The sequence below is a fragment of the Symphalangus syndactylus genome, chromosome 19 (assembly GCF_028878055.3).
Source record: "Symphalangus syndactylus isolate Jambi chromosome 19, NHGRI_mSymSyn1-v2.1_pri, whole genome shotgun sequence".
NCBI classification, from domain to species: domain Eukaryota; kingdom Metazoa; phylum Chordata; class Mammalia; order Primates; family Hylobatidae; genus Symphalangus; species Symphalangus syndactylus.
The window spans coordinates 12506412-12532680 of NC_072434.2; the positions used below are offsets into that span (position 1 = coordinate 12506412).

The following is a 26269-nucleotide window of genomic DNA, read 5'->3' on the forward strand; positions in this document are numbered from 1 at the left end:
CAGAGGGCTGGTTATCTTATCAAAAGATACACAGCAACAGCAAAGCTGCCCCAGGCTTCTGAGCCTATAAACCACTGGATCTAACTCCACACACACGGGGCGATGGACAGAAGCTTTGAAGAACAGGCTTTTGCTACCTTAAGATTCTAATAATAATTCCTTACCCTCACAGAGTTTACATACCTGGAACTCAAACCCCGGTGTTCAGGCCTCACAGTTTTTTCAAAAAATGGTCAGCTGTCACTTTCACATCCTCTCAGGAAAAAGGACTAGATGGTGGTCTTCTGTTTGAAATTGAAGCGGAAAATCCCAGAACAGCAAGTCTGCATCAGAACCACCTGGAGGACAGGCTGAAACACAGACTTCAGGGCCCCACCCCCCAGTTTCTGATCCAGTAGATCTGGGGTAGGCCTGAGAATCTGCATTTCTAGCAAGTTCCCAGGTGATGTGGATGCTGCTGGTCTGAGAACCACACTTTGGGAACTACTGCTGTAGGGGAATCTGCAGGGGGAAGGGCATTCTACTAAACTGCGTGCTCACGCATGGAGCAGAGGAGACAGATATTTACTGAGCATTACATGTGGCTTGGCTGTGTACATCCCTCATTCTCACAACCACCTTATCAGACAGGTGTCACCAGCCCCATTTAGTAGATACGGAAACTAAGGCTCAGAGAAGTAGCTTTCCCAAGGTCTAAACGCTCATTGGACATTAGAACTCAGGGCTGTGTGACTCCACAGTACACTTGGCCATTGAAGCTCAGACAGCGGCAGCTTGCTTCAGGTCACATGGTGAATCCTGCTGGCCGGATTCTTTTCCTTTAAATCCTTGGCCTCCAAATCTCATTTCATCCCCCTACTCCAGGTGCTCAAGGTAACAGGGAGGGAGAAGCTTCAGGATGGTGTTTTCAGACCTCAGCTAGCACCCACTCACTTGGTCACCCCATCTCCTGCGGCCGCCCTTTCTTGTAACAACAAGTAGTGGGAGACAGAGAAAGCATAGATGAGCATGCTTATATCCTTTGTCTTGGTTAGTGCCTAATTTAGACTGTGAGCATTGAAGAGCATGTTCTCAGTGCCTGCATGACCCTTTATTAAAACTGTTAAAGCCACAGTTATATGGCCCCTGCTAAGGGCTGAGCCTGCAAGGAGGATTTGGCAAGGAGAGACAGAGGAAGGGGCAGCTGGGACCACCCTCAGCGAGCTTCCTCCATTCTGAGCAAGAGATCCTTGCTGGGAGCTGAGTGCACATTTTAACCAGCACAAACAGTTGTCTTTAATAAAGCACGCTGTTCACAGTCAATTTCACATCCTGATGAGGCCAACTTCTACTACATTTTTCATACTTCCCTGACTCCCGATGCAAGCCCTGCAGGCAGGCACTTACTAAAGCACTCACTTCCATGAAGTAAAATCATTCCACCTGAAATGCAGGGAGTGGGGAGAACCAGCCAGAGCCACTTTTTCTTATTCTGACAGCACAAGCAGAAAGGGTGCTGAAAAAACAAAACTTTTCTCTCTCCAGGGACAACTGGGTAGGGGACCTGCTTTCCAGAAAACTGTCCACTGCAGTGGTTCCTATACCCCCAAATCAGGCCCCTGGAGCCAGAGGCTGCACAGTCAGAACACACTTCCCCAGCTGATTCTCTTCTTTAACCTGTGTTTTTATTCCAGCCTAATTAGGAGTGTTGTGCATTATTAATTCATGACCACACTATAAAACACAGTGGATGCTGCCTAGCAAATGAGCTTATGGAAGCCACTTTCCTGAAACAGGGATGGCACACCACGAATCAGCCTTCTTGTCAGACACCCCTGACAACCGCTCAGCCACATCCATATTTATGAAGCACCTACTGTGTGCTTAGCATTCAGACAGGCAGCCTGGATTCTTGCCATAGGCACAGTCTGCGTCTTCATTTGAGGCCTTATGTGAAGGTGCCACCGAAGGCTGAGGGCAAACTCTGGGGCCACCACGCTCCTCCCCTACACCTTATGTTCAGCTCCACAGCTCTGGGATCCAATTGTGCAGATGACAAAAGGCTCAGTGACGACACAGATAACAGAGACAGGATTTCCAAAAACTAGGTAGGCTGGAGGATGAGCTAACACTAGTAAGTTAAAATTGAATAAGATAAAAACAGCTAAACTTAGCAGATTTTATTAATTTTTTTAATTCTTTTTTAAAATTATACTTTAAGTTCTACGGTACCTGTGCACAACATGCAGGTTTTGTTACATATGTATACATCTGCCATGTTGGTTTGCTGCACCCATTAACTCATCATTTAAATTAGGTATTTCTCCTAATGCTACCCTCCCCCTGCCACCCCCACCCACCAACAGGCCCCTGTGTGTGAGAACATGTGGTGTTTACTGTGATAGTTTGCTCAGAATGATGGTTTCCAGCTGCATCCATGTCCCTACAAAGGACATGAACTCATCCTTTTTATGGCTGCATAGTATTCCATGGTATACATGTGCCATGTTTTCTTAATCCAGTCTATCACTGATGGACATTTGGATTGGTTCCAAGTTTTTGCTATTGTGAATAGTGCCACAGTAAACATACGTGTGCATGTGTCTTTATAGCAGCATGATTTATAGTCCTCTGGGTATATACCCAGTAATGGGATGGCTGGGTCAAATGGTATTTCTAGTTCGAGATCCTTGAGGAATCACCACACTGTCTTCCACAATGGTTGAACTAGTTTACAGTCCCACCAACAGTGTAAAAGTGTTCCTGTTTCTCCACATCCTCTCCAGCACCTGTTGTTTCCTGACTTTTCAGTGATGGTCATTCTAACTGGTGTGAGATGGTATCTCATTGTGGTTTTGATTTGCATTTCTCTGATGGCCAGTGATGATGAGCATTTTTTCATGTGTCTGTTGGCTGCATAAATGTCTTCTTTTGAGAAGTGTCTGTTCCTATCCTTTGCCCACTTTTTGATGGGGTTCTTTTTTTCTTTCTTATAAATTTGTTTGAGTTCTTTGTAGATTCTGGATATTAGCCCTTTGTCAGATGGGTAGATTGCAAAAATTTTCTTCCATTCTGTAGGTTGCCTGCGCACTCCGATGGTAGTTTCTTTTGCTGTGCAGAAACTCTTTAGTTTGATTAGATCCCATTTGCCTATTTTGGCTTTTGTTGCCATTGCTTTTGGTGTTTTAGACATGAAGTCCTTGCCCATGCCTATATCCTGAATGGTATTGCCTAGGTTTTCTTCTAGGGTTTTTATGGTTTTGGGTCTAACATTTAAGTCTTTAATCCATCTTGAATTAATGTTTGTATAAGGTGTAAGGAAGGGATCCAGTTTCAGCTTTCTACATATGGCTAGCCAGTTTTCCCAGCACCATTTATTAAATAGGGAATCCTTTCCCCATTTCTTGTTTTTGTCAGGTTTGTCAAACATCAGATGGTTATAGATGTGTGGTGTTATTGCTGAGGGCTCTGTTCTGTTCCATTGGTCTCTCTCTCTGTTTTGGTACCAGTACCATGCTGTTTTGGCTACTGTAGTCTTGTCTTATAGTTTGAAGTCAGGTAGCGTGATGCCTCCAGCTTTGTTCTTTTGGCTTAGGATTGACTTGGCAATGAGGACTCTTTTTTGGTTCCATATGAACTTTAAAGTAGTTTTTTCCAATTCTGTGAAGAAAGTCATTGGTAGCTTGATGGGGATGGCACTGAATCTATAAATTACCTTGGGCAGTATGGCCATTTTCACAATATTGATTCTTCTAACCCATAAGCATGGAATGTTCTTCCATTTGTTTGTGTCCCTTTTTATTTCGTTGAGCAGTGGTTTGTAGTTCTCCTTGAAAGGGTCCTTCGTATCCCTTGTAAGTTGGATTCCTAGGTATTTTATTCTCTTGAAGCAATTGTGAATGGGAGTTCACTCATGATTTGTCTCTCTGTTTGTCTGTTATTGATGTATAAGAATGCTTGTGATTTTTGCACATTGATTTTGTATCCTGAGACTGCTGAAGTTGCTTATCAGCTTAAGGAGATTTTGGGCTGAGACGATGGGGTTTTCTAAATATACAATCATGTCATCTGCAAACAGGGACAATTTGACTTCCTCGTTTCCTAATTGAATACCCTTTATTTCTTTCTCCTGATTGCCCTGGCCAGAACTTCCAACAGTATGTTGAATAGGAGTGGTGAGAGAGGGCATTCCTTTCTTGTGCCAGTTTTCAAAGGAAACGCTTCCAGTTTTTGCCCATTCAGTATGATATTGGCTGTGGGTTTGTCATAGATAGCTCTTATTATTTTGAGATATGTTCCATCAATACCTAGTTTATTGAGAGTTTTTAGCATGAACTGCTGTTGAATTTTGTTGAAGTCCTTTTCTGCATCTATTGAGATAATCATGTGGTTTTTGTCTTTGGTTCTGTTTATGAGATGGATTACATTTATTGATTTGCATATGTTGAACCAGCCTTGCATCCCAGGGATGAAGCCAACTTGATCGTGGTAGAGAAGCTTTTTGATGTGCTGCTGGATTTGGTTTGCCAGTATTTTATTGGGGATTTTCAAATTAATGTTCATCAGGGATATTGGTCTAAAATTCTCTTTTTTGTGTTGTGTCTCTTCCAGGCTTTGATATCAGGATGATGCTGGCCTCATAAAATGAGTTAGGGAGGATTCCCTCTTTTTCTATTGATTGGAATCATTTCAGAAGGAATGGTACCAGCTCCTCTTTGTACCTCTGGTGAATCTGTCTGGTCCTGGACTTTTTTTGGTTGGGAAGGCTGTTAATTATTGCCTCAATTTCAGAGCCGGTTATTGGTCTATTCAGAGATTCAACTTCTTCCTGGTTTAGTCTTGGGAGAGTGTATGTGTCAAGAATTTATTTCTTCTAGATTTTCTCATTTATTTGCATAGAGGTGTTTATAGCATTCTCTGATGGTAGTTTGTATTTCTGTGGAATCAGTGGTGATATCCCCTTTATCACTTGTTACTGCATCTATTTGATTCTTCTGTTTTCTTCTTTATTAGTCTTGCTAGTGGTCTATCAATTTTGTTGATCTTTTCAAAAAACCATCTCCTGGATTCATTAATGTTTTGAAGGGTTTTTTGTGTCTCTATCTCCTTCAGTTCTGCTCTGATCTTAGTTATTTCTTGCCTTCTGCTAGCTTTTGAATTTGTTTGCTCTTGCTTCTCTAGTTCTTTTAATTGTGATGTTAGGGTGTCGATTTTAGATCTTTCCTGCTTTCTCTTGTGGGCATTTAGTGCTATAAATTTCCCTCTACACGCTGCTTTGAATGTGTCCCAGAGATTCTGGTACATTGTGTCTTTGTTCTCACTGGTTTCAAAGAACATCTTTGTTTCTGCCTTCATTTCGTTATTTGCCCAGTAGTTATTCAGGAGCAGGTTGTTCAGTTTCCATGTAGTTGTGTGGTTTTGAGTGAGTTTCTTAATCCTGAGTTCTAATTTGATTGCACTGTGGTCTGAGAGACAGGTTGTTGTGATTTCTCTTCTTTTACATTTGCTGAGGAGTGCTTCACTTCCAACTATGTGGTCAGTTTTGGAATAATTGCAGTGTGGTGCTGAGAAGAATGTATATTCTGTTGATTTGGGGTGGAGAGTTCTGTAGATGTCTATTAGGTCTGCTTGGTGCAGAACACCCCCACTGTCAATATTAGACAGATCAACGAGACAGAAGGTTAACAAGGATATCCAGGACTTGAACTCACGTTTTGTTTTTTAATCCAACTATACAAATATGGAGTGGCAGAAGTGAGGGAACATGATATGGAAGGAGCGGTTGATGGATGAACTTATATCTACCTGGGAACGATAAGACTCTGCAGAAGAGAAGACAGTTGCTGCAAATATATAAAAGTCTACTTTAGAAGAGTGATGTCAAGAGGTCTGAGCACCCTCAGGGGCAGGGCTGGGAGGAAAGAGGAGATGCCGGGAGGAAAAGGGACACTTGGGCTGTTGGGCACCCAACGAAAGCTAGAGAGACTGAGCTTCCTTGGGCAGGGGCAGGACAGCGTGTGGGCTGGAACATAAGGGAGGAGATTCCTCCTTTGATGGGAGGTAGAACCCGGTCCGAGAGCCTATGAACTTGCCTTCTTTGTTCCTACATCCCTAGAACCAGGGCATGCATGGTAAAATGGTCAATGAATAAATAAAGACGAGACTGAAGAAACACAGGGTTGTTGACTTCGGAGTACCCATTCATAAGACTGCCAGATCCCTGCTTCAGGCCATTAAAAATAATAGTTGTGGCAAAACCTCTGATCAAGACCACAACCTCTATGTACATTTGGCCCTCACTTTCCAAGCCTGTGCAACATAAAGTCAATTGACGGAAGTGCCCACAGTCTAGGCATCCTCTGCACTTGTGGAAGTGCCTGGGAGAAGAGGCACCTGGCTCGCACTGGCCCTAAACACCTGGACTTACCAAGGGAGGGAAGGGCAGGAATGCACTCCACACACCCACTCTCCTACCACCACCAAATGAAAATGCCATAAAGAGCTGAAAGGGAAAGGAAAGAGAGCGATGCCTAAACTACGTGAACATCTCAAAGCTGATGTCAGCAAATGCTTCTGACATGTTCTTTTCCTAGAGCAGTTGTTGGATAAAGAATTCTAAATTACTTGACTTGAATTTCTGAGCAAAGAACAGAATGGTAAAGCCAAGTTCCCAGGGGCAGCAGCCATGGCCACAGCAGCTCTTCCCAGAGCTCTCAGAAGTGATGATGAGCTGGGATTGCCGGCCACTGCTCTGGAAGGGGAAGGAAATGTTCCTGCCTGTCAAAGATGCCTTTGTTCTCACCTCCATGCTCCCACTGTGTCTGCAAAAGTCTATTTTGCTCATCAACACACTGAAGATTGGGACTGGTTGAAAGCTGGAGGTATCGTGGAGCAAGAGTTTTTCTGTGCATAATCTTCCAGCAGCTGCTGCTCTTCATCCAGGAGTGGACTAGGTTGTCCAGAGGCATCCCCACTGTCTCTCCTGCTCCTCCTGCCTAAGAGCAGGCAGGGCTGTGCCTGTGATGCAGTAGGTGGCTGTGGAGCCATTTCTCATGAAGGATCCTGAGGCCATAGATTTGGTCTCACTAGTGCTCATTTTAACCACCTGAGCTGCCTTCTTGAAAAGGAACTTGACAGGAGCACAGAACAGTTCTGAGATTAGTTCGGAAAAAAACGTGGCTCCAACATTTACAAATGATATTTGGAAAAGGCATCTCATCTCCTAGGTACTGTACAAGGAGGGGTGTGGGGAACACAGGTAGAGGCATCCAAGCTCAGAGATGCTACAGTGGTGGCGCTGTCCACATCTCCCCCTGCAGCCAGCCCCTGGAGGGGAAGCAGTTTGCCATGCCTTGGGAGCACAGGGTGTTTAGGGGGTCCTGGGCACCAGGAAGAGGCAGCACAGGGAGAGGCCCACTGGGATGTTAGGGAGTCTGGGGGCCCTTTCTGCTAAAGAAGCATGAGAGCTGCCTGGGGATGGGGCAAGGACTCTTATATCACTGTTCAGGGGAGAGAAAAGGAATACAGAAGACCCCACATCTCTACCCTTCCTCCATCAAACCCACGTGGAAACCCTGGCGACCAAGGGCTCTCTGCTGGCAGTGAGCAGAGAGGCACTGGGCTGTCTCACGCTATAGCTGCTCTTCCTGGTGTGACCCACTTCCCCTGCAGGAGTGTAAGGCTATGGAGCCACCGGGGAGCAGGGAATGAGCACGGCTGCCTGGCCCTGGAGAGGAGCCATGGTCACTGCTGCTGTCATCTCAGGCCACATGGGAAACAAGGGGCTCAAAGGGCGGGGGGATGGGGGGGTATGTGTGCTCAGCCTGAGGGTAAGAGAAAGCACATGCATGACTGTGGACTCCAGCTAGGCTGACCAGCTCCAGGTGCCATGCCGTACAAGTGACACTGTCACACAGAAGCCACTTCCTCTATGTAGGTCTAGAAGGGCTCTTCTATGGGAGGTCTAGAAGGGCTCCACATGGGGACATGAAGATAAATAAAAGTGTAGCCTAGAAAAAGACCATGAGGTCACCTGGAAAGGGAAATGGACTTAGTCTATGTCACTCCAGAAGACAGAACCAAGACCAATGGATGGAAGTGACAGGAGATGGATTTTGGCTACTGTCAAAAGGAACATATAACATTTAGAGCCTCCGAACAGAAAGTGGGCATCTTTGTTTGGAATCACTCAGCATCTGGGCAGTTTGAGAAGCTGTTAGGAAGGCATCCATTGCAGATATCTGCCTCTGAGAGAAGGCGGGACCAGATGACTCCTACAAAGGTCCCTTCTAATTCTAAGAGGTTACAGTCCTATAAAATATAGGTCTTCAAATCATCCTTCCCTCCCCCCAGAAAGTCAGTCCAAGGAATAAGCTAAAAGACCACTGCAGAAGCAGGGAGAGGAGGGGCATTTGTCTGTAACTGGAGCAGAAGGCAGTGTTCTAGCAGGCTGTGGACACGTCAGGGGAAGTGGCAAATTTTTTAATGACGTGCTCATAAGGATATTTACCTGACGTATAAAGTGACTCAGATACATTTTTTCCACTGCGGTTACAGAGAAAGACGTTTTTGTGCCTTACAGACCCTGCTCTGAAGGAACCTCTGTTCCCACAATCAACGGCAGGTCTACCTGGGACAACAAGCAAGTCCTGGTGGGTGCTCCAAGCCCAGGCTGGGATGGGTATCCCCTGCACCCCCAGGAAGAGTCCCTCTCGCAGCGGCCCTGCTCACTGGGTTGCCTAAATTTCCTACACGTTGCAGGAGCTCACAGGGAAGCATTTCCTCTTCACTGGCTGATCTGCTCAGAATCAAACACCAGTAACCAACTGTCTACAGGGTCAGAGGAGACAGGACAGGGCGCCATTGGCGTGGATCAGAAGAGAAGCCAGTCAAGATAGCCAGGAGCTCAGTGATTGCGACAGTCACTAATGAGGCATTAGCACCTTCCCTGCCTCCTCCATGCTTTCTGTTCAGGCAGCTGGAGTGGCAGGGAGGCTGGGATCCTTTGGGAAACTTTTCCCAGCTATTTATTCTCTTCCTGGTAATCTTTCCATGGGGTTAATTGTTGGCCTCCGGGGAAGGGGCCTCAGCTGCCGCAGCTTCTGGCTGGTGATGTTTGTGACCTCAGAGCACAGTATTTACATGATGGAGTCCTTGTAGAGTTTCCAGATGCTTCTTTGGTTTTGGGTCAGTTCGGGACGTGGAACCAGCCTCCTTCAATGGGCTTTCTCTGATTCCTCTAAAGTGATGGGGTAGTGTCTACAAGGGTCAGCCCTATGGCTTGGATCTGGACTTCTTCCCATCTGTGTCCCGAAAACTGGAGCTTGAGGTGATGTCCAAAGAAGGAACTGTGACAGTCCCCTCCCTGTGCCCCTGGTACTTCTCTGACGTCGCCCTTGGGAGGAGTACTGACCTAGGCTGTTGGAACCCTTCCCATTGCAGAGCCTCCCACCTCCTTCCTAGGGCCTGCCGTGTACTCATTCCATGGGGAGGATATGGTTCTGTTCTTGCCGTTTGGTTGGGAACAATCTGATCTGAAGATAAACTAACCATCATGCGACTCTCATCATTCAACACTTATTGAACTCCTACTATATACAGAGCAGTAGGCTAAGTGCTGGGATACCAGCGATTAAAAGGCTGCGTTTCAGCTGGGGTAGGGAGAAAAGAATCCAATGTAAAACAATAAATCAGAACCCCAGGGTGTTTCCTGATGTTAATGAATGATTCATTCAACATTTATTATGCCTTTTCTGTGTGCTGGGCACTATGCCAAGAGCCAGGGCACGTGGGATGAGAGAACTGGCTTCTGCCCTTGGAGAGCTACAGTTTAGTGGAGGGAGGGACCCAGGCATTCATGGTGTGGGTTCTAGAACACTGAGAGCCGGTGGAGAGGACACAGGAACAGACAGGGCTAAGGACATGTGGAAATGGGGACTGCCTTGATTCTATTGGTCACCAGTGCATGAACGGGAAAGGCCAACCATGGCTCACTATTATTCCACTGTCACACTATTCCGCCGTCACACTATTCCCGTCACACTACTCCGCTGTCCCGTCACACTATTCCCGTCACACTATTCCGCCGTCACACTATTCCCATCACACTATTCTGCTGTCACACTATTCCCCGTCACACTATTCCTGTCACACTTCCCATCACACTATTCTGCCGTCACACTATTCCCATCACACTATTCCCCATCACATTATTCCCCGTCACACTATTCCTGTAACACTTCCCATCACACTATTCTGCTGTCACATTATTCCACGTCACACTATTCCCGTCACACTATTCCACTGTCACACTATTCCCGTCACACTATTCCACTGTCACACTATTCCCGTCACACTATTCCACTGTCACACTATTCCCCATCACACTATTCCACTGTCACAGTATTCCCGTCACACTATTCCGCTGTCACACTACTCCCGTCACACTATTCCGCTGTCACATTACTCCCGTCACACTATTCCGCTGTCACACTATTCCCGTCACACTATTCTGCTGTCACACTATTCCCGTCACACTATTCCGCTGTTACACTATTCCCGTCACACTGTTCCGCTGTCACGCTCTTCCCGTCACACTATTCCGCTGTCACATTATTCCCGTCACACTATTCCGCTGTCATGCTGTTCCCGTCACACTATTCCGCTGTCACACTATTCCCGTCACACTATTCCCGTCACACTATTCTGCTGTCACACTATTCCGCTGTCACACTATTCCCGTCACGCTATTCCCGTCACACTATTCTGCTGTCACACTATTCCCGTCACACTATTCCCCATCACACTATTCCCGTCACACTATTCCCGTCACACTATTCTGCTGTCACACTATTCCTGTCACACTATTCTGCTGTCACACTATTCTGGTGTCACACTATTCCAGTGTCACACTATTCCGCTATCACACTATTCCGCTGCCACACTATTCCACTGCCACACTATTTCGCTGTCACACTATTCCCATCACACTATTCCACTGTCACACTATTCCTGTCACACTATTCCACTGTCACACTATTCCCATCACACTATTCCCCTGTCACACTATTCCCGGTCACACTATTCCCCTGTCACACTATTCCCCTGTCACACTATTCCACTGTCACACTATTCCCATCACACTATTCCCCTGTCACACTATTCCACTGTCACACTATTCTGCTGTCACACTATTCCCTTCACACTATTCCACTGTCAGAGGCACACCTTCTGGTGGTTTCCATCCTCCATGAAGACCCTCCCTCAACAAGCAGAAGGCCTGCCCTCCAGCTCCTGCCCCAGCACCTCAGCTGCTCTGGCCTCCAGCATGACTAAGATTTTTTTCAAAAAATGTAATCTCTTTCTTTTTGACCAGATAATGCACAATATAAAATACAAAATGTACCAAAGGGTAGGCAGGGAAAAGGAAATCTCCCCTCACTCCTCTGTCTAATCCCTCAGTTCCTCTCCCTGTAGGCATCTCCTGTTCCCATTTCCTTGTTTATCCTCCCACAAATATTGTATGTACACAGAAACATACACATTAAATGGTATTTAACTTTTTTTTTTCTTTTTTTTTGAGACAGGGTGTCGCTCTGTCACCCAGGCTGGAGTGCAGTGGTGCGATGTCAGCTCACTACAGCCTCAACTTCTTAGGCTCAAGCAATTCTCCCACCTCAGCACCCCCCTCCCCCAAGTAGCTGGGACCACAGGGATGTGCCATCACACCCAGATAATTTTTGTATTTTTTTTAGAGAAAGGGTTTCATCATGTTGCCAAGGCTGGTCTCAAACTCCTGGGCTCAAGCTATCTGCTGACCTCAGCCTCCCAAAGTGCTGGGATTACAGGCGTGAGCCACTGCACCCAGCTGGTAGTTGACTTTTCATTCTAAAATATGTATTGTTTTTGAACCTAAGTACTACATACACTGTTCCTTCCTATTTTTTAAGGTTCTATATCTTGGGAATTGTCCCATGTATGTACGTATAAGGCCGTTTTGATCTTTCTAATGGCTTAGAAGAACTCTGCAGAATGGATATGCCATAAGTGATTCACCTGGTGGCCTCCGGTGGACATTTATGTCCATTCCAATCTTTTGCTATTACAATGGATATCCTTGTATATTTCATTTCACATGTGTGAAATTATGTCTGGATGTCAAAGTCCTAGAAGTGGAACTGCCAGGTCACTTTTGAGAGATACTGCCAAACTGCTCTCTCTAGAGGAGCTGGCACTTTATACTTCTACAGGAATCTATGAGGTGAAACTTTTTGATCTTTGCCAACCTGGTGTAGTACCTTGTCCTACTTTCAATTTGCATTTCTCTTTTGCAGAGTGAGGTTGAGTGTCTTCTCATTTGCTTCAGAGACATTTGCATTTCCTTTTTCTGAGAACTCTCTGCACCCTTTCCCCATTCTTCTAACAGGCTGGTGCCTTTTTCTTATGGATCTACAGGAGTGAGGCTGTTAATACTGCACCAGCCTGAAGGGTGTTCTGCAGCCCCCTTGGAGGGCACAGGCAAGGGCACTGAGTTGCGGGGGAGCCTCCATAGGCAGGGCCAGGCCTGGGACTGCCGCTTGGCTGGGAGCAGTTTACAATGGCGGGGAAACCTTGATATCTCCAGGTGCTCACACGCTGGGCTCTGTGCTCAAAGAACAGAGTGGGCCCTGGGTTCTGCCCTCTGTAGCAGCTCAAATTTTACTGTTTCTGAATCTTTATTAAGTGAGGAAATCAAAGCCAACTTCCTTACTACTGGCATCATAATCTCTGCAAGGGGTTCATCGTGAGCCACCATCTGCAGGAAAGGCTGTATGCTACTTCTGTTTTCACTGTTAAGACCTTCAGCTGGAGAGCTAAAGATAAGAATTTGTTTTGATTCCTCCATTCTTTCTTTCTTTCCTTCCTTTATTCCTGTCTCTACTTCCTGCTCTCTCTCTTCCAATCCCCTCTATTCCATCCATCCATCCCATCCACCCTCCCATTTAATACTACTTGGGGTGGGCAAGGCTTTTCTCATTAAGACTTCTCTGTTGGAAATGTCATGATTGAGTGGCTGATGTCTATCCAGCATCTATTCCAATTACTTCCTCCAGCTCTTGACAGCTAGGCTTTCCTTCAGTTCAGAGTCAGTCAGGATGGATGACGTATTAGCCTCAGCCATGCCATTTCTGGGCCTCTCAAGGTCAGGACTCAGGGCTCCTGTGGGCCCCCCACCTCCAGCTCCATTAGCCCCTTTCCTGGGTTGCCCTTACTGACAACCAAGCCCTGGCCTAGAGGCCAACAGGGCTGCTTTACTTACTGGGATGCTCAGGTTTTCCATGATCCTCTCTGGGATGGTCTAGGCCCTATGACTATGCTTGTTTTGCATCTCAATTCTAAGCAATTCCTATTGCAATGTAGCAGGAGAAGAGGACAACTGAACTTCCTTCCTGTTTCCAGTTCTTGTCAATGTCCCTCCAGCCCTAGAAGGCAGCAATGGATCCAGCCTCCAGCTTCTACCGACACTCTCAACCTCAGCAGCACTCACCTCCCTTGGGGTCTGAGAGCTGGCTGCGCAGTCCTCCTGCTCTGAGGTTCAATCATAAGCCACAGGGTACCCTTCAGAGGCCTAAGCACAGCTGCCAGGGACCTCTTCTCTGAGATCCTAGATTCTAGTGATGCACTTCTTCCCTTGTGTTTCCCAACCCTAGGGACAGTAACTGCTTTCTACAGTTACTTATATCTGGGATGCCTCAGTGTCCCTTTTTGCTCTTTCAGCTTTCTAATACTTGTGTAATTCCCCATATTAAATCCCTGCTGCTTAAATACCTAGTATAGTCTCTGTGTTCCAGACTGGATCTTGACAGATATATCATCTAACTCCCAATTGTAGACCAGAGGCTGATCAGGGCCCCTGTGGAGAGGCAATAAATTCTGCTGAGTCTGGAGAGATGAGTAGGGGCATTTGCCATGCACAGAATACCGACTCAGAACTTTGGGGGTTTCAGCCTTTATGGAGATTCAACTAGAGGAATTCTTATCAAGTGTTCTTTTTCTCCTGTGATCAGTGTCACAATTACTCCAGGCTCCATTCTGAGCTGGTTCCTCTCTCCCCCTAGGGATGAGATTGTGTGGCTCCTGGCAATTATCTACAGCTTTCCAATATATTTAATCAGTGAAATTTCATATAGCTGATGAGTCTTCTCTTTCCCTTTCTAAATTTATAATATGAGAATATGTTAAAAATTATATTTGCCCCTCATGGACAAACTAAGGAAGGAGTATGCCATGAAGCAAATAAATTCATAAATGATAGGCCTGCCTCAGGCCCATGTGCTTCTAGCTCACTCCCAAATATCACCCCCACAACACATTATAAGCAAAGAAGGGCTCCAAAGCTTGTCTTGCCTAAACTAGTAGCTATGCAGGGATATCCAGCTGACCTAGAAAGAGATTAAATATACCTTCTATCCAAGAGCTTCCAAATGCTCTGATTAAGAGCTTGAGTTGGATCCGAATCCCCTTAAATGTATTTATAATTGGCTAAATTCCAAAGCTGCAAACAAAAGGCCCTTGTATTATGTTTGCTCTTTTAATGAAAAGAAAAAATAATCAGACTATGCTCCCAAGAACGCACCTCTAGTTCAATCCTTTTTATGGGTGACCTTTACAGATGAATTTTTGAAAATTCTATTTCAGCATACTCTCTAGGATTCAGAAACACAAAGAAGAAAGGCGTAAGATGTCCTACCCTCCATAGTTGGGGCCAGTTTTAGGAGCCAGTACTCCCAGCCACAGAAAAGAGCCCTGCTCTTGGACTCAGGAGTCCTGAGCTACATCACTTGTTAGCTCGGTACACCAATTTCTCTGAGCCTCTTGTTTTCTCATCTTTAAAACCAGGATTATCAATCCCTACTCACAAAACCATTATGAGTCAAATGGTATTTCTAGTTCTAGATCCCTGAGGAATCACCACACTGACTTCCACAACGGTTGAACTAGTTTACAGTCCCACCAACGGTGTAAAATTGTTCCTATTTCTCCACATCCTCTCCAGCACCTGTTGTTTCCTGACTTTTTAATGATGGCCATTCTAACTGGTGTGAGATGGTATCTCATTGTGATTTTGATTTGCATTTCTCTGATGGCCAGTGATGATGAGTATTTTTTCATGTGTTTTTTGGCTGCATAAATGTCTTCTTTTGAGAAGTGTCTGTTCATGTCCTTTGCCCACTTTTTGATGGGGTTGTTTGTTTTTTCCTTGTAAATTTGTTTGAGTTCATTGTAGATTCTGCCATCCCATTACTGGGTATATACCCAAAGGACTATAAATCATGCTGCTATAAAGACACATGCACACGTATGTTTGTTGTGGCACTATTCACAATAGCAAAGACTTGGAACCAACCCAAATGTCCAACAACGATAGACTGGATTAAGAAAATGTGGCACGTATACACCATGGAATACTATGCAGCCATAAAAAATGATGAGTTCATGTCCTTTGTAGGGACATGGATGAAACTGGAAAACATCATTCTCAGTAAACTATCGCAAGGACAAAAAACCAAACACTGCATGTTCTCACTCATAGGTGGGAACTGAACAACGAGGACTCATGGACACAGGAAGGGGAACATCATACTCCGGGGACTGTTGTGGGTTGGGGGGAGCGGGGAGGGACAGCATTAGGAGATATACCTAATGCTAAATGACGAGTTAATGGGTGCAGCAAACCAACACAGCACATGGATACATATGTAACAAACCTGCACATTGTGCACATGTACCCTAAAACCTAAAGTATAGTAATAAAAAAAAATAATAATAAATTGTGGGAAAAAAAACCATTATGAGAACAGGAGCCATCTGACTATTTGTTCAACAGGATTCAAGAATGGGAAATAATAAAAAACCCAAATCTCAAGCAGCAAACTTGAGCTGTTTCAGAGTCGTGTTCAATATCCCAGTCCTCAGCATCATGCCACATAGGCAAGATGAACAGGTTTCTTCCCCTTTCTACTGGGGAGGTAGGGGGAAAACTCTGACAAGAATGTTCTTTGACATCTCACAACTATAAATCCAAAAAGCTTTCCTGAAGCCTAACACTTGTCACTGAACAAGCACATTTCTGATGCTAAATGATATGAGTAGCATATGCAGGTATGGAGACACAAACCCTGAAGATACTCTCCTTGCATAAACGCCTTGTGGTTTTATTGCTTTTAACTTCCAAAGAAGCTGCTGCCCTATAAACCTATGGCCCCTTCAGCATTGCTGGCTCTGTCGGTAGCATGATTTCTGTCATGCTGACCTGGATCCCCAAACCCAACACTCCAACATTCTGCTTTCCCATTACCCATAAGTGGGACATGAGAGTTGACAACATATAGGACAGGTCAAGGTCATTCTTGACTCTGATCTCCATGTGGCTGCTGCCAGAGATGACATAAAACGTTTAGGGAGACACAGTGTGAACGGTGTCATGGCTCCAGGCAGCCCATCCTCACACTGGGAGCAATACTGCATTACTCCGCTATCTGAGGGTCATATAGGTCTGTCTCAGTCATGGTGATGTTAGGTCCCAACACTACCAATCACTGCTGTATTCTGTGTGACCAGCACTGTGCCAGGGATACCTTGGTCTGACCCACTCAGGCCCCTCCAGCTTACTCTTTAGGAGCCAATGTGAAGCCATGGCTTATTTTGTGAAGCCATGCCAATTTCCCGTGGCAATTATGCCATGCTTAGAAAACCCATGAAAATGAGTCTCTATTCCTAGCTCACTTAGACAAAGAAAGTAAAAGGAGATCCTGGGTGTGCTGAGTGGTCAGAGGGGAGCCAGAATGAGTTTCTAAACCCCATCTGAAGACAGCCATGTATCTGAGAATAATTCCCCTCTATTACTTACCAGAGTTGAATACATAGCCAAATGTATGCTAAACATCCCCTCTACCCTCTTTAAATATTTGCTGAGGCCAAGATTATACAGTTGGGCTGATTCCGAGGATTTGAATTACTGGAAGCTGTTTTCATATATACCAATTGGGTTATTTAACACAAAATTCAGCAGTACTAGATGTCTGACTCTGAATAAATTATAGAATCATTATTCTGGGAATGGTCTGTTTTTAAAAGTCTCAATCCTGGTGTCACTTGAACTGAACCACAAATTCCCTGAACATTTCTGTATGCAGGCATGTTAACTCAAATGCTCATAATACAACCAGCTTTTGCATTTTGCATAATGCACATTCAGACCTCCATGCAATTTTCAAATTAATCCTGCATTATGTAGTAACACACATGCATACATACAGCCACTCATTTCTCTATAGGACAAAAAAATCTTCACCTGGGCGAAAACAATAACTGCTGGAAAATGCATGTTCTGGAGAATGTGTGTTGTGCATAATCAATCAGCTTGTGGGGCGTTAACAGTAAGTGTATATAAATTTAGGGTCTTGGGATAATAACCAAATAGCACTGAATAAGCAGATTGGATACAGAGGAAAAAATTTAAGACCTCCACCAATGAGTAAAGAACTCAGAGCTGTGCAACAGCAGAAGAGAAGAAACAAATACTGCAAAGATGGAAAGAACCTTGTCTCCATCACCATCCTCACCAAGTACACTGCTGGGGAGAAAGGACCTCAACAATAAATGCATGGCTTCAAGTCTCCGTCAGCTGAACGTATGCTGACTATATGTTCATATTAGGCCTCTGAGGATCAGTGAGGCAGCACTCAATTTCCTTATTTTTATCTGTGGATGTTCCACAGATTCTCCATGCAAAATTGGTTCAGACATTGAGACTGATTACATCATACTGCACCAGGAGGGTCTGAAAAGGTTATTACTCACATAACGTGGCTTTCTGGAGATAGCAGAGATCCAAGCCATTCCAAACCAGCTTAAACAAAGGGAAGGGCAAGTGGCTTTGGTTTTAACTGTGGTGAGGGTCAGACCAGTGGTTGGGTTTGCTTGGTTTGAACTTCCTGCCAGCACCCAGGAAAGGGCGAGGTCTGTTTTCTTACAGGCTTACCCAGAGGTGGGACACAAGAAAACGGAGGGGTGGGGCTTGAAAGCTGTCAGTAGTTAAGCACCAAAAACGGAGCCAGACTCTTTACTACAATTTTTCTACCTTCAGGCTGCCATTGCAGATTTAAAACCCCACTCTGAAATGTACCTACTATGTAACTTGACCTACCTAAAACTGTCTCCTCAGCAATAAAAGTTGTATAGCATTTTAAGTAAATGATTTTACACAGATTAAAGGAAACTGGCCCAGTGCCCAGACATAACAGATGTTCAATAATTGTTTCTGAATCTGGAAATTTAAGAAGAGAAATCTGTTTCCTCCACATAGTTTCACATTTACCCTCGGCTTTTTGTTCTTTTGAAAACCAGAAAGATGCCCTCAGCTCTGGTAAGGTTCTAACTCCTTGCCAGAGATATCGGGATAAGGGGTGGGGGTAGAAAAGGAGTGGGCGGGTTTACAGGGCTGGGGGCGGTGGGAAGCAGGGAGGATGGCGGCCAGGGTGCCGCATAAGGCAACTCCCCCTAATGTGCCACATGACATTTCTGTCTGAGGCAGCTCTGCTGGTTATAGTGGAGAGATAGGCATCCTGGCTGGAGGAAAAACGGCCCCAGTGGAATGGGGAAAAGGACCAAATAGTAGGTCTTATGGGTTGAATTGTGTCCCCCAAAAGGTATGTATAAGTCATCACTCTTAGTACCTCAGAATGCAATGATTTGGAAGTGGGATCTCTGCAGATGTAATGAAGTTAAATGAGGTCACGTTCAATGAGGATAGGCCCTAAACCTAATTAAGACTGGTGTTCTCATCAGAAGAGAAAAGACAGACAGGAGACAGACAGGAGCGATGTAGCTACAATCCAAGGAACATGAAAAGAGCAAGGGAGGGTCAAGGCAGGATTCTACCGAGTCTCGAAGAGAGAATGCACTTCTGACGCTTGGATTATGGACTTCAAACCTCCAGAACTGAGAGAGAATAAATTTCTGTTACCTAAACTCTCTAGTTTGTGGTCTTTACCATAGCAGTTCAAGGAGGCTAATACAGTGGGAAGAAATCATCCATTACTTGCATCTCTTTTTTCTTTAAAGATTTGAGTGAATAATTTTACTCAAAATTGGAATAGCTGGGGATGCTAATGTTTTTTATTTTAAAATAATGAACAAATTATGGATCTTCATTTATTGCCAACTAGCCATTAATTTCTCAGAATTATTTTAAATATACGATGAGAAGATTGTTATATAAAATATCTAGAGTTTCAGTTCATAATCATTTTTATACGCTATGGTTAATACTGTAGTAAAATTGTAAACAGAATATAAAGATGTATTTCTGCAAGATCTGTAAGCAAAGAGAAAATGTTAGCAGTGATTATTTCTGGGTTATGGGATTATAGGTTATTTTCTTCCATTTCTGTGATTTTCAAATTTTCCTTAGTGTGATAAAAAATACTGGCAAAAGAAACAGTTTTTCTTTCCAAGAGATACTGTAATTTTCACAAAAGCAAGAAATAGGATTCAGTGTCTTCTTTTCTTATGAGCTTTTGTCTTGACTTAATCCTAGGGCTCAGGGATATGTTCACAGCCTCTTCATTAGGCCTAAAAGGATTAGAATAGAGCACACAGTGGTGAGAACATTCATTCATTCCTTTGGAGATTAGAAAACAGGAACTTATCCTGCCAGCGCAAGAGGCTCAGGCTAGGAGTTTGTAAATATTTTTTTTCTGCTTTAGTAATATAATATGCATAGTTCCTTTTATTCTCAGGAGTTTTTAAAAATAGGCCTTAAAGTCCAGCTGCTTAGAAGTCTCTTGTAACAAAAATCAAACATATTTAAAAGTAAACAGAGACTTCTGGTTCCACTACGATCTCCCACTACTTACACGAAAAACTCCGTGCAAAGTATACAAAGCAACTACCAGAGTACTCAAAAAAGCAAACGCAGTCAGTAGATTTTGGAGGACTCAAAACTTGCTGAAGCACGGGGGTGAGTTTCCCATTATCTTTTTCCTCTTCTATCTCTCAGCTGAGCTGGGAGGGCAGGTCCCAGTTGCAGAACTGGAGGGTGAAGCAGCAACAGGGAGGCTAAACTCCTGATGGAAATCTGATCTTTCTGGCCAAAGTGATCAAAAAAAGGGGGGGCCCCGTGTGCTGGAGAGCATATAGGGAACCCTGAAAGAGAGTGAGCTGGGTAAGGGGTTTCCAGTGCATGAATCCCCACAAGTCTCAGATGCAGGCCTCAGCTGCACAGGAGGGACCCAAACTGGTATCACGAAGGCCTGGGCAACTGAACTAACATTTCAAGCATGACCGAGTCCCAGACTAAACCTTGAGTGGCACAAAGCAGACCCACAGCAACACAGCAAAAGCTTTGAGGACAGAACTGAGAAAGAAAGCATACACCTCGCAGTGCGAACCTAACCATGTTAATTGTTTCATAGCTTGATGGTGGCAGCAACTGCACAGGTATATCAACTTGTCAAAATGTGTTGAATACTATCCAGTACTTGCGATAAAGGGACTGCATTTTATTGTATAAAAATTATACCTTCCTGGCTAACATGGTGAAACCCCATCTCTACTAAAAAATGCAAATTAGCCAGGCGTGGTGGCGGGCGCCTGTAGTCCCAGCTACTCAAGAGGCTGAGGCAGGAGAATGGCGTGAACCCGGGAGGCAGAGCTTGCAGTGAGCTGAGATCACGCCACTGAACTTCAGCCTGGGCAACAGAGCGAGACTCCGTCTCAAAAAAATATATATACCTAAATAAAGTGGATTTCTGAAAAAGTACAGTGACAAATGGTGGTGTCTCCATAATAAGGAAGGTAGTATCTGGTAGGGAGGCAGCCAGGTGTGACAGCAAGCACGTCCCTTCCACTAGGCTGGGTGGCCTTGAACAAGTTGTGTTACCTCTTGGATTCTTGGTTTCCTCATCTATAAAGCAGAGATTACACTAACCACCCCTCTAGAAAATTTTGTGAGGACTAAATATATTAACATAAGCAAAGGCCCAGGCAAGTGCAATTAGTAAATGTGAGAAAAACCCTGCCTCCAAATGACCACTCCAGAGGACACGGCCATGCGAAGTGGAAGTTACAAGGAGAGCCCTTACCAGTAGCAAAGGCTGTCAGACAGACCCACATCACCTACTGCAGGTTTCCCAGAGTGCCCCAGGTCTTATAACAAGTTGTTCTGTGCAAAAAGTGGCCCATGGTTAAATGTTTAGAAAAGACTGAATTAAAATTAAATAACTCTCCTTACTATATGGCAAAAGTGCCAATGTATACCATGAATTTCCAAAAGAAGACATGCTATGCAAAAGTTCCCAAACTAATTTTGCCAAGGATCCCCTTTTTGATTGAGCACTTTGAGACGGAGTCTTGCTTTGTCACCCAGGCTGGAATGCAGCAGCGTCATCTCAGCTTACCACAACCTCTGCCTCCCACGTTCAAGCAATTATCCTGCCTCAGCCTCCCAAGTAGCTGAGATTACGGGCACCCACCACCATGCCTAGCTAATTTTTGTATTTTTAGTAGAGACGGGATTTCGCCAAGTTGGCCAGGCTGGTCTCGAACTCCTGACCTCAGGTGATCCGCCTGCATTGGCCTCCCAAAGTGCTGGGATTACAGGCATGAGCCACAGCGTCCAGCCCAAGACTCCTTCTTAGATGAAGCACTTCACTCTCCCAAAATAATTACTATTTCTTTGGATTATACTTTGAGAATACTTTGGGAAATGCTGAACTCTTGAAATGAGCATTGGTCTGAGAGTCAGGAGACTTGGCCTCTAGTCCTGGTTGTATACAAGTAATGTTACCTCTCTAGACCTCAGTGTCTTTTCCAAAATGGGAGGGTTAGGCCAGAGTCTCTCCTCCAACATCTTTTTGGATCTAAGTGTCCACAATTCTATGGCTTCTGCAAAGTAAACTGGAATCAGTGTGCTGCTTTGGGAGACAGGTGGGCCAGAGGACCTCCAAATTTCTAAATAATTCTTCAAAATATCCATCTTTTCAGCTACAGATCTTAAAACAGAAAAAAAAAAGAAATTTCTCCATAAAATAAAAATTTCAAAAATATCACATCTTATTCTTGGCATATTAATATACTATTTTCCACCACCTCTAAACACCACTGGCTCATCTGTGTAATGTTTCCAGATGCTTCTGCAATTAGCTCTTTTGTATTTAAATTCTGTCCATTAAATTGAATAAGATGTTCCTTCTTCTCTTCCAACAAAGTTGTCTGGTGGTTAAAAAAAAAAAAAAAAAAAAAAAACGAAGCTACTGAAAGACAACGCGAATGCCACTCTCTGCAGCCAGGCTGTTCACACAAAATCTGCAAAAGATTCATTGACCAGTGCTAAATCATGATCTCCTCCATCTCTGCATCTCCAGCTTCAACTGACATGATTACCATGATGCCTTACAAAAGATGAAGGAGTGATTCACCCTCTGGACGCATGGTATGTTCCGGAACATTTTCGAATACATAAGCTACTTCCCCACCTATATAAATAATCATTTCATTTGTGATTAATCAAAGACAAACACTGACTATGAGTCTTATATTTGTTGCCTAAATAAATCAAGGGATGTACCAATATTGTAGAGATGTCAATTCTCAACAAACTTATATACACATTCAATGTAATTCCAATCTAAAGCCAACCAAGTTAAATTTTTTTGTAGAAACTGACAAGATGTTTCCGAAGTAAAAAATTTAAGTGTATCCAAGACAATTTTGAAGAATGAAGATTAAGGAATTACATTCACAGCAACAAGATTTAAGATAGTGCAGTACTGTCCCAGCAAGAGGCAAACAGACCATGGACATTGGATTTATGACGAAGGCTGTAGAACACATCTGTGGGGGATACAATGGTCTTTTCTTTTTTTTTTTTTTTTTTTTGAGACGGAGTCTCGCTCTGTCGCCCAGGCTGGAGTGCAGTGGCGCAATCTCGGCTCACTGCAAGCTCCGCCTCCCGAGTTCACGCCATTCTCCCGCCTCAGCCTCTCTGAGCAGCTGGGACTACAGGCGCCCGCCACCACGCCCGGCTAATTTTTTTGTATTTTTTTTAGTAGAGACGGGGTTTCACTGTGGTCTCAATCTCCTGACCTCGTGATCCGCCTGCCTCGGCCTCCCAAAGTGCTGGGATTACAAGCGTGAGCCACCGCACCCGGCCACAATGGTCTTTTCAATGAATGTTGCTGGGTCAATTAAATATCCAAATAGACCAAAAAAAATTGATCCCTATCTCACATTATACACAAAATTAACACTAAACATATTGTAGATGTAAATAGGGAAAGTAAAAAAGTGAAGCTTCTACTAACAGAAGATAATACAGAGCAGTATCTTCATGAGCTTGGGATAAGCAAGTATTTCCTAACCAGAACATAGAAAGTACTAACAATGAAGGAACTCACTGATAAATAGGACTTGAAAAGTAAAAACCTTGTCCCTCAGGAAACATCATTAAAATAGTAAAAAATGGAAGCCACAGAGTGGGAGAACATATTTACAACATATAAAACCAACAGAAAATTCTTACCCAGAATATATGCCTATAAACCAAGAAGAAAAAGCCAATCAACTCAATTATTTTTAAATGGCCAAAAGACTTCTAAAGACATTTCACAGAAAAGAGTATACAAGTGGCTAATAAACATTGCAAGGATACTTAAACTTTAGTCATCAAGGAATGCAATTAAAATCATGATGAGATGCCAAACACACCTATCAGAATAGCTAAAATTAAAAAGACAGTTACAAGTTTTGGAAAGGATTTGAGGCCACTAGGTGCCTCATGCACTCTTGTGAGACAATAAATTGGCGCAACCCCACTGGAAAACTGGTCACTTCTACTGAAGCTGAACATACACATATTATAAGACCCGGCAATTTCCTGAGTATGTACTCAACAGAAATATGTACAAGGTTTTTAACAGTCTCAATCTAAAAACAATCTACAAGTCTATCATCAGTTGAATAGATATATGAATTGTGGTATGTTCACACAACGGAATACTGTACAGCAATGAAAATGAATGAACTATTGCTACACATAACAATGATACATCTCTCAAACATAATCTCAAAAGGAGCCAGACACAAAAGAGAAATACAGTCCCTTCTGCTTTAATGTGATGGATGTGTTCCTCAAAAGTAACACAACATGCAAACACATGCAACTAAAATCATAGGGCTTATGAGAAAGACAGGGTTAGGAAAAAAACATTCAAAACTTTGGCAGTGACAAATTTAAAAAAATAAGGAAATCTAATAAAAATAGAAGCACAGTTTTACACATGTAAAATTGTTAAGAACTGCATACATACTAGAATAAATAGCATTTTATGTTGAAAAAGACCTGAAGTTTGCTTGTGGAAGAGGGTGTAAGAAGGGTTGCAGCTTGCAAGTTATTGTGACGTGGTGGAAGCGGCATTGCCTATGATTGGATGGAATGTGTAACACTAGATGTGGATGGGTGTGTCTCATAACACAATCAACCCAGGTGGCTGGTAGATATATGAGGTATGCGTATGTGCATGCTGTGTGTCCCTACTGGGCTCAGTTTCGCTGAGTGAAGTTTTCTGTCTTCACTTAGAATTTCTTGAGGACAAAATTGCATATAAGCAAACACTAAATTGCGTTATGCTTGAATTGTTCTCTAATGCATCAATCATAATGGAAATTTGCATTTTCGAAACAAGCATTATAGCAGAACAGCTAGTACCTTAATATTCTATTTAAATAAAGTTCAAACGTAGGCAAAAATTAATCTATATTGTTATTAGGCTGGTGCACAAGTAACTGCTGTTTTTGCTATTAAAATTAATGGCAAAAACTGCAATTACTTGTGCACCAACCTAGTAGATAACAGGATATTGGTTACTCTAAAGGGGATTATAACTAAAAGGGATCACAAGGAGTAACTTCCAGGATGCTGGGTACTGACTAAACAGGTGTCTTCAATTTTAAAAACTGATCATTCGGCACATTTAACACTTGTGCATTTTACTATATGTGTGTTATGTGTTCCTGGGAGTCTTCCTAAAAGAGATACTAATAGATAGGAAGACAAGTGCTGAGATTTTCCCCCCCCACCTATATGGATATTCAATTCTTCCCGAAAACACATACATTAATCACTGACACCATGTCACAAACATTTACATAGTTCTTTTCATACAGTATTCAGTAGCTCATCATTCGTACCCTAAAGAACAAGGTAAGATTCCTTTCAGTTATTAAATCCAGCCAGATAACTCGTAAAACCCCAGCATTTTCTTAGTAGTGTGATGTAGTGAAAATAGCACTGAAGCAGCAGCTAGATGACATGGGCTCAAAATCAGCTCTGCCATTTCCTACCTAGGTGGGTTTGGCAGGTCATTTAACTTGAATTCTAGTTCAATCTATATCATAGGACTATAATGCAAATAAATGTGCTTTGCAAACCATAATCATGTCCACCTAAGGCAAGATGCTATTGCAGTATTTTCTCCCTCAGGTCCAGCTGAAATTTAGTTTAAGCCTCCCATTTCCTTGTTTGTACTTCAAAATCCCAAATAACAAAGCTGGCTAACATTAGCCTAAAGGGGTGCATGTGGGGAGTGGGGGGGTGGCACGCACGCATGTTTTGAATACAGTTCCATGTTAGGGCTTTGGCAAAGACATTTTGATGGTGAGGAATTTAGTGTTCTGATGGGTTTACACCTTCATCAGAAAAAAAAAAAAAATGTGTCCACATAGCATCTTGAGTTATGTGCAGATCTAGAGGCATTTTAAGGCCCACTACCCAGCTTATTGGAGTCAGAACTCAGTATTCTGTGGTCAGAGAAGAGTTTTCATTACAACTAACATCTCATTTCACCCCTTAGCCCCAAACAATTCTCATCCTAAGGCCACTCCCTCTTGTCTCCAAAAAGTTAAGTTTTCTTACTAAACCAAGAAAAATGAAGAAGGGCAAAAATCTAATATCAAACAGTATGTTTCTAACCCCAGATGCTGATTATTTGGATAAGTTAGTTTGTAGTATCTACAACGCTGGATATATGAGAGTTGCCTAGGGCTGCTGAGTTCTTGCCACCTTCAAAACTCTCAAAGCACTATAATCTACCCACTAACTCAGTCAGAGATACACAGAATAGTAATGACTTCTTCTTAGCCATGGATTAACACTTCCAGGCTTGAAGAAATGAGCACTAGCCAGGCATTAGAAGGGAAATTAGAAGTCTCCCATACTGTTAACTAATGCTGGCATTAACAGATCAATTAT

At 43.5% G+C, this 26269-nt stretch overlaps 1 protein-coding gene across 11 annotated transcripts in view; it reads right to left on the reverse strand.

Annotated features, from left to right (window-relative positions):
* HHAT (hedgehog acyltransferase) overlaps positions 1-26269 on the reverse strand; it is a 357788-nt gene that overhangs the window by 16280 nt on the left and 315239 nt on the right. Inside the window, exon 12 of one of the 11 annotated variants that reach the window (XM_063613151.1) lies at positions 221-284. The exons of 9 other annotated variants lie outside the window; for them this stretch is intronic. In XM_063613151.1, coding sequence (XP_063469221.1) covers positions 247-284 — 38 coding nt within the window. In that variant the 3' untranslated portion in view covers positions 221-246. Of the gene's footprint in view, positions 1-220; positions 285-5520; positions 5627-26269 lie in introns of those variants that run through there. One more of the 11 variants, XM_063613152.1, reaches the window with a different exon arrangement.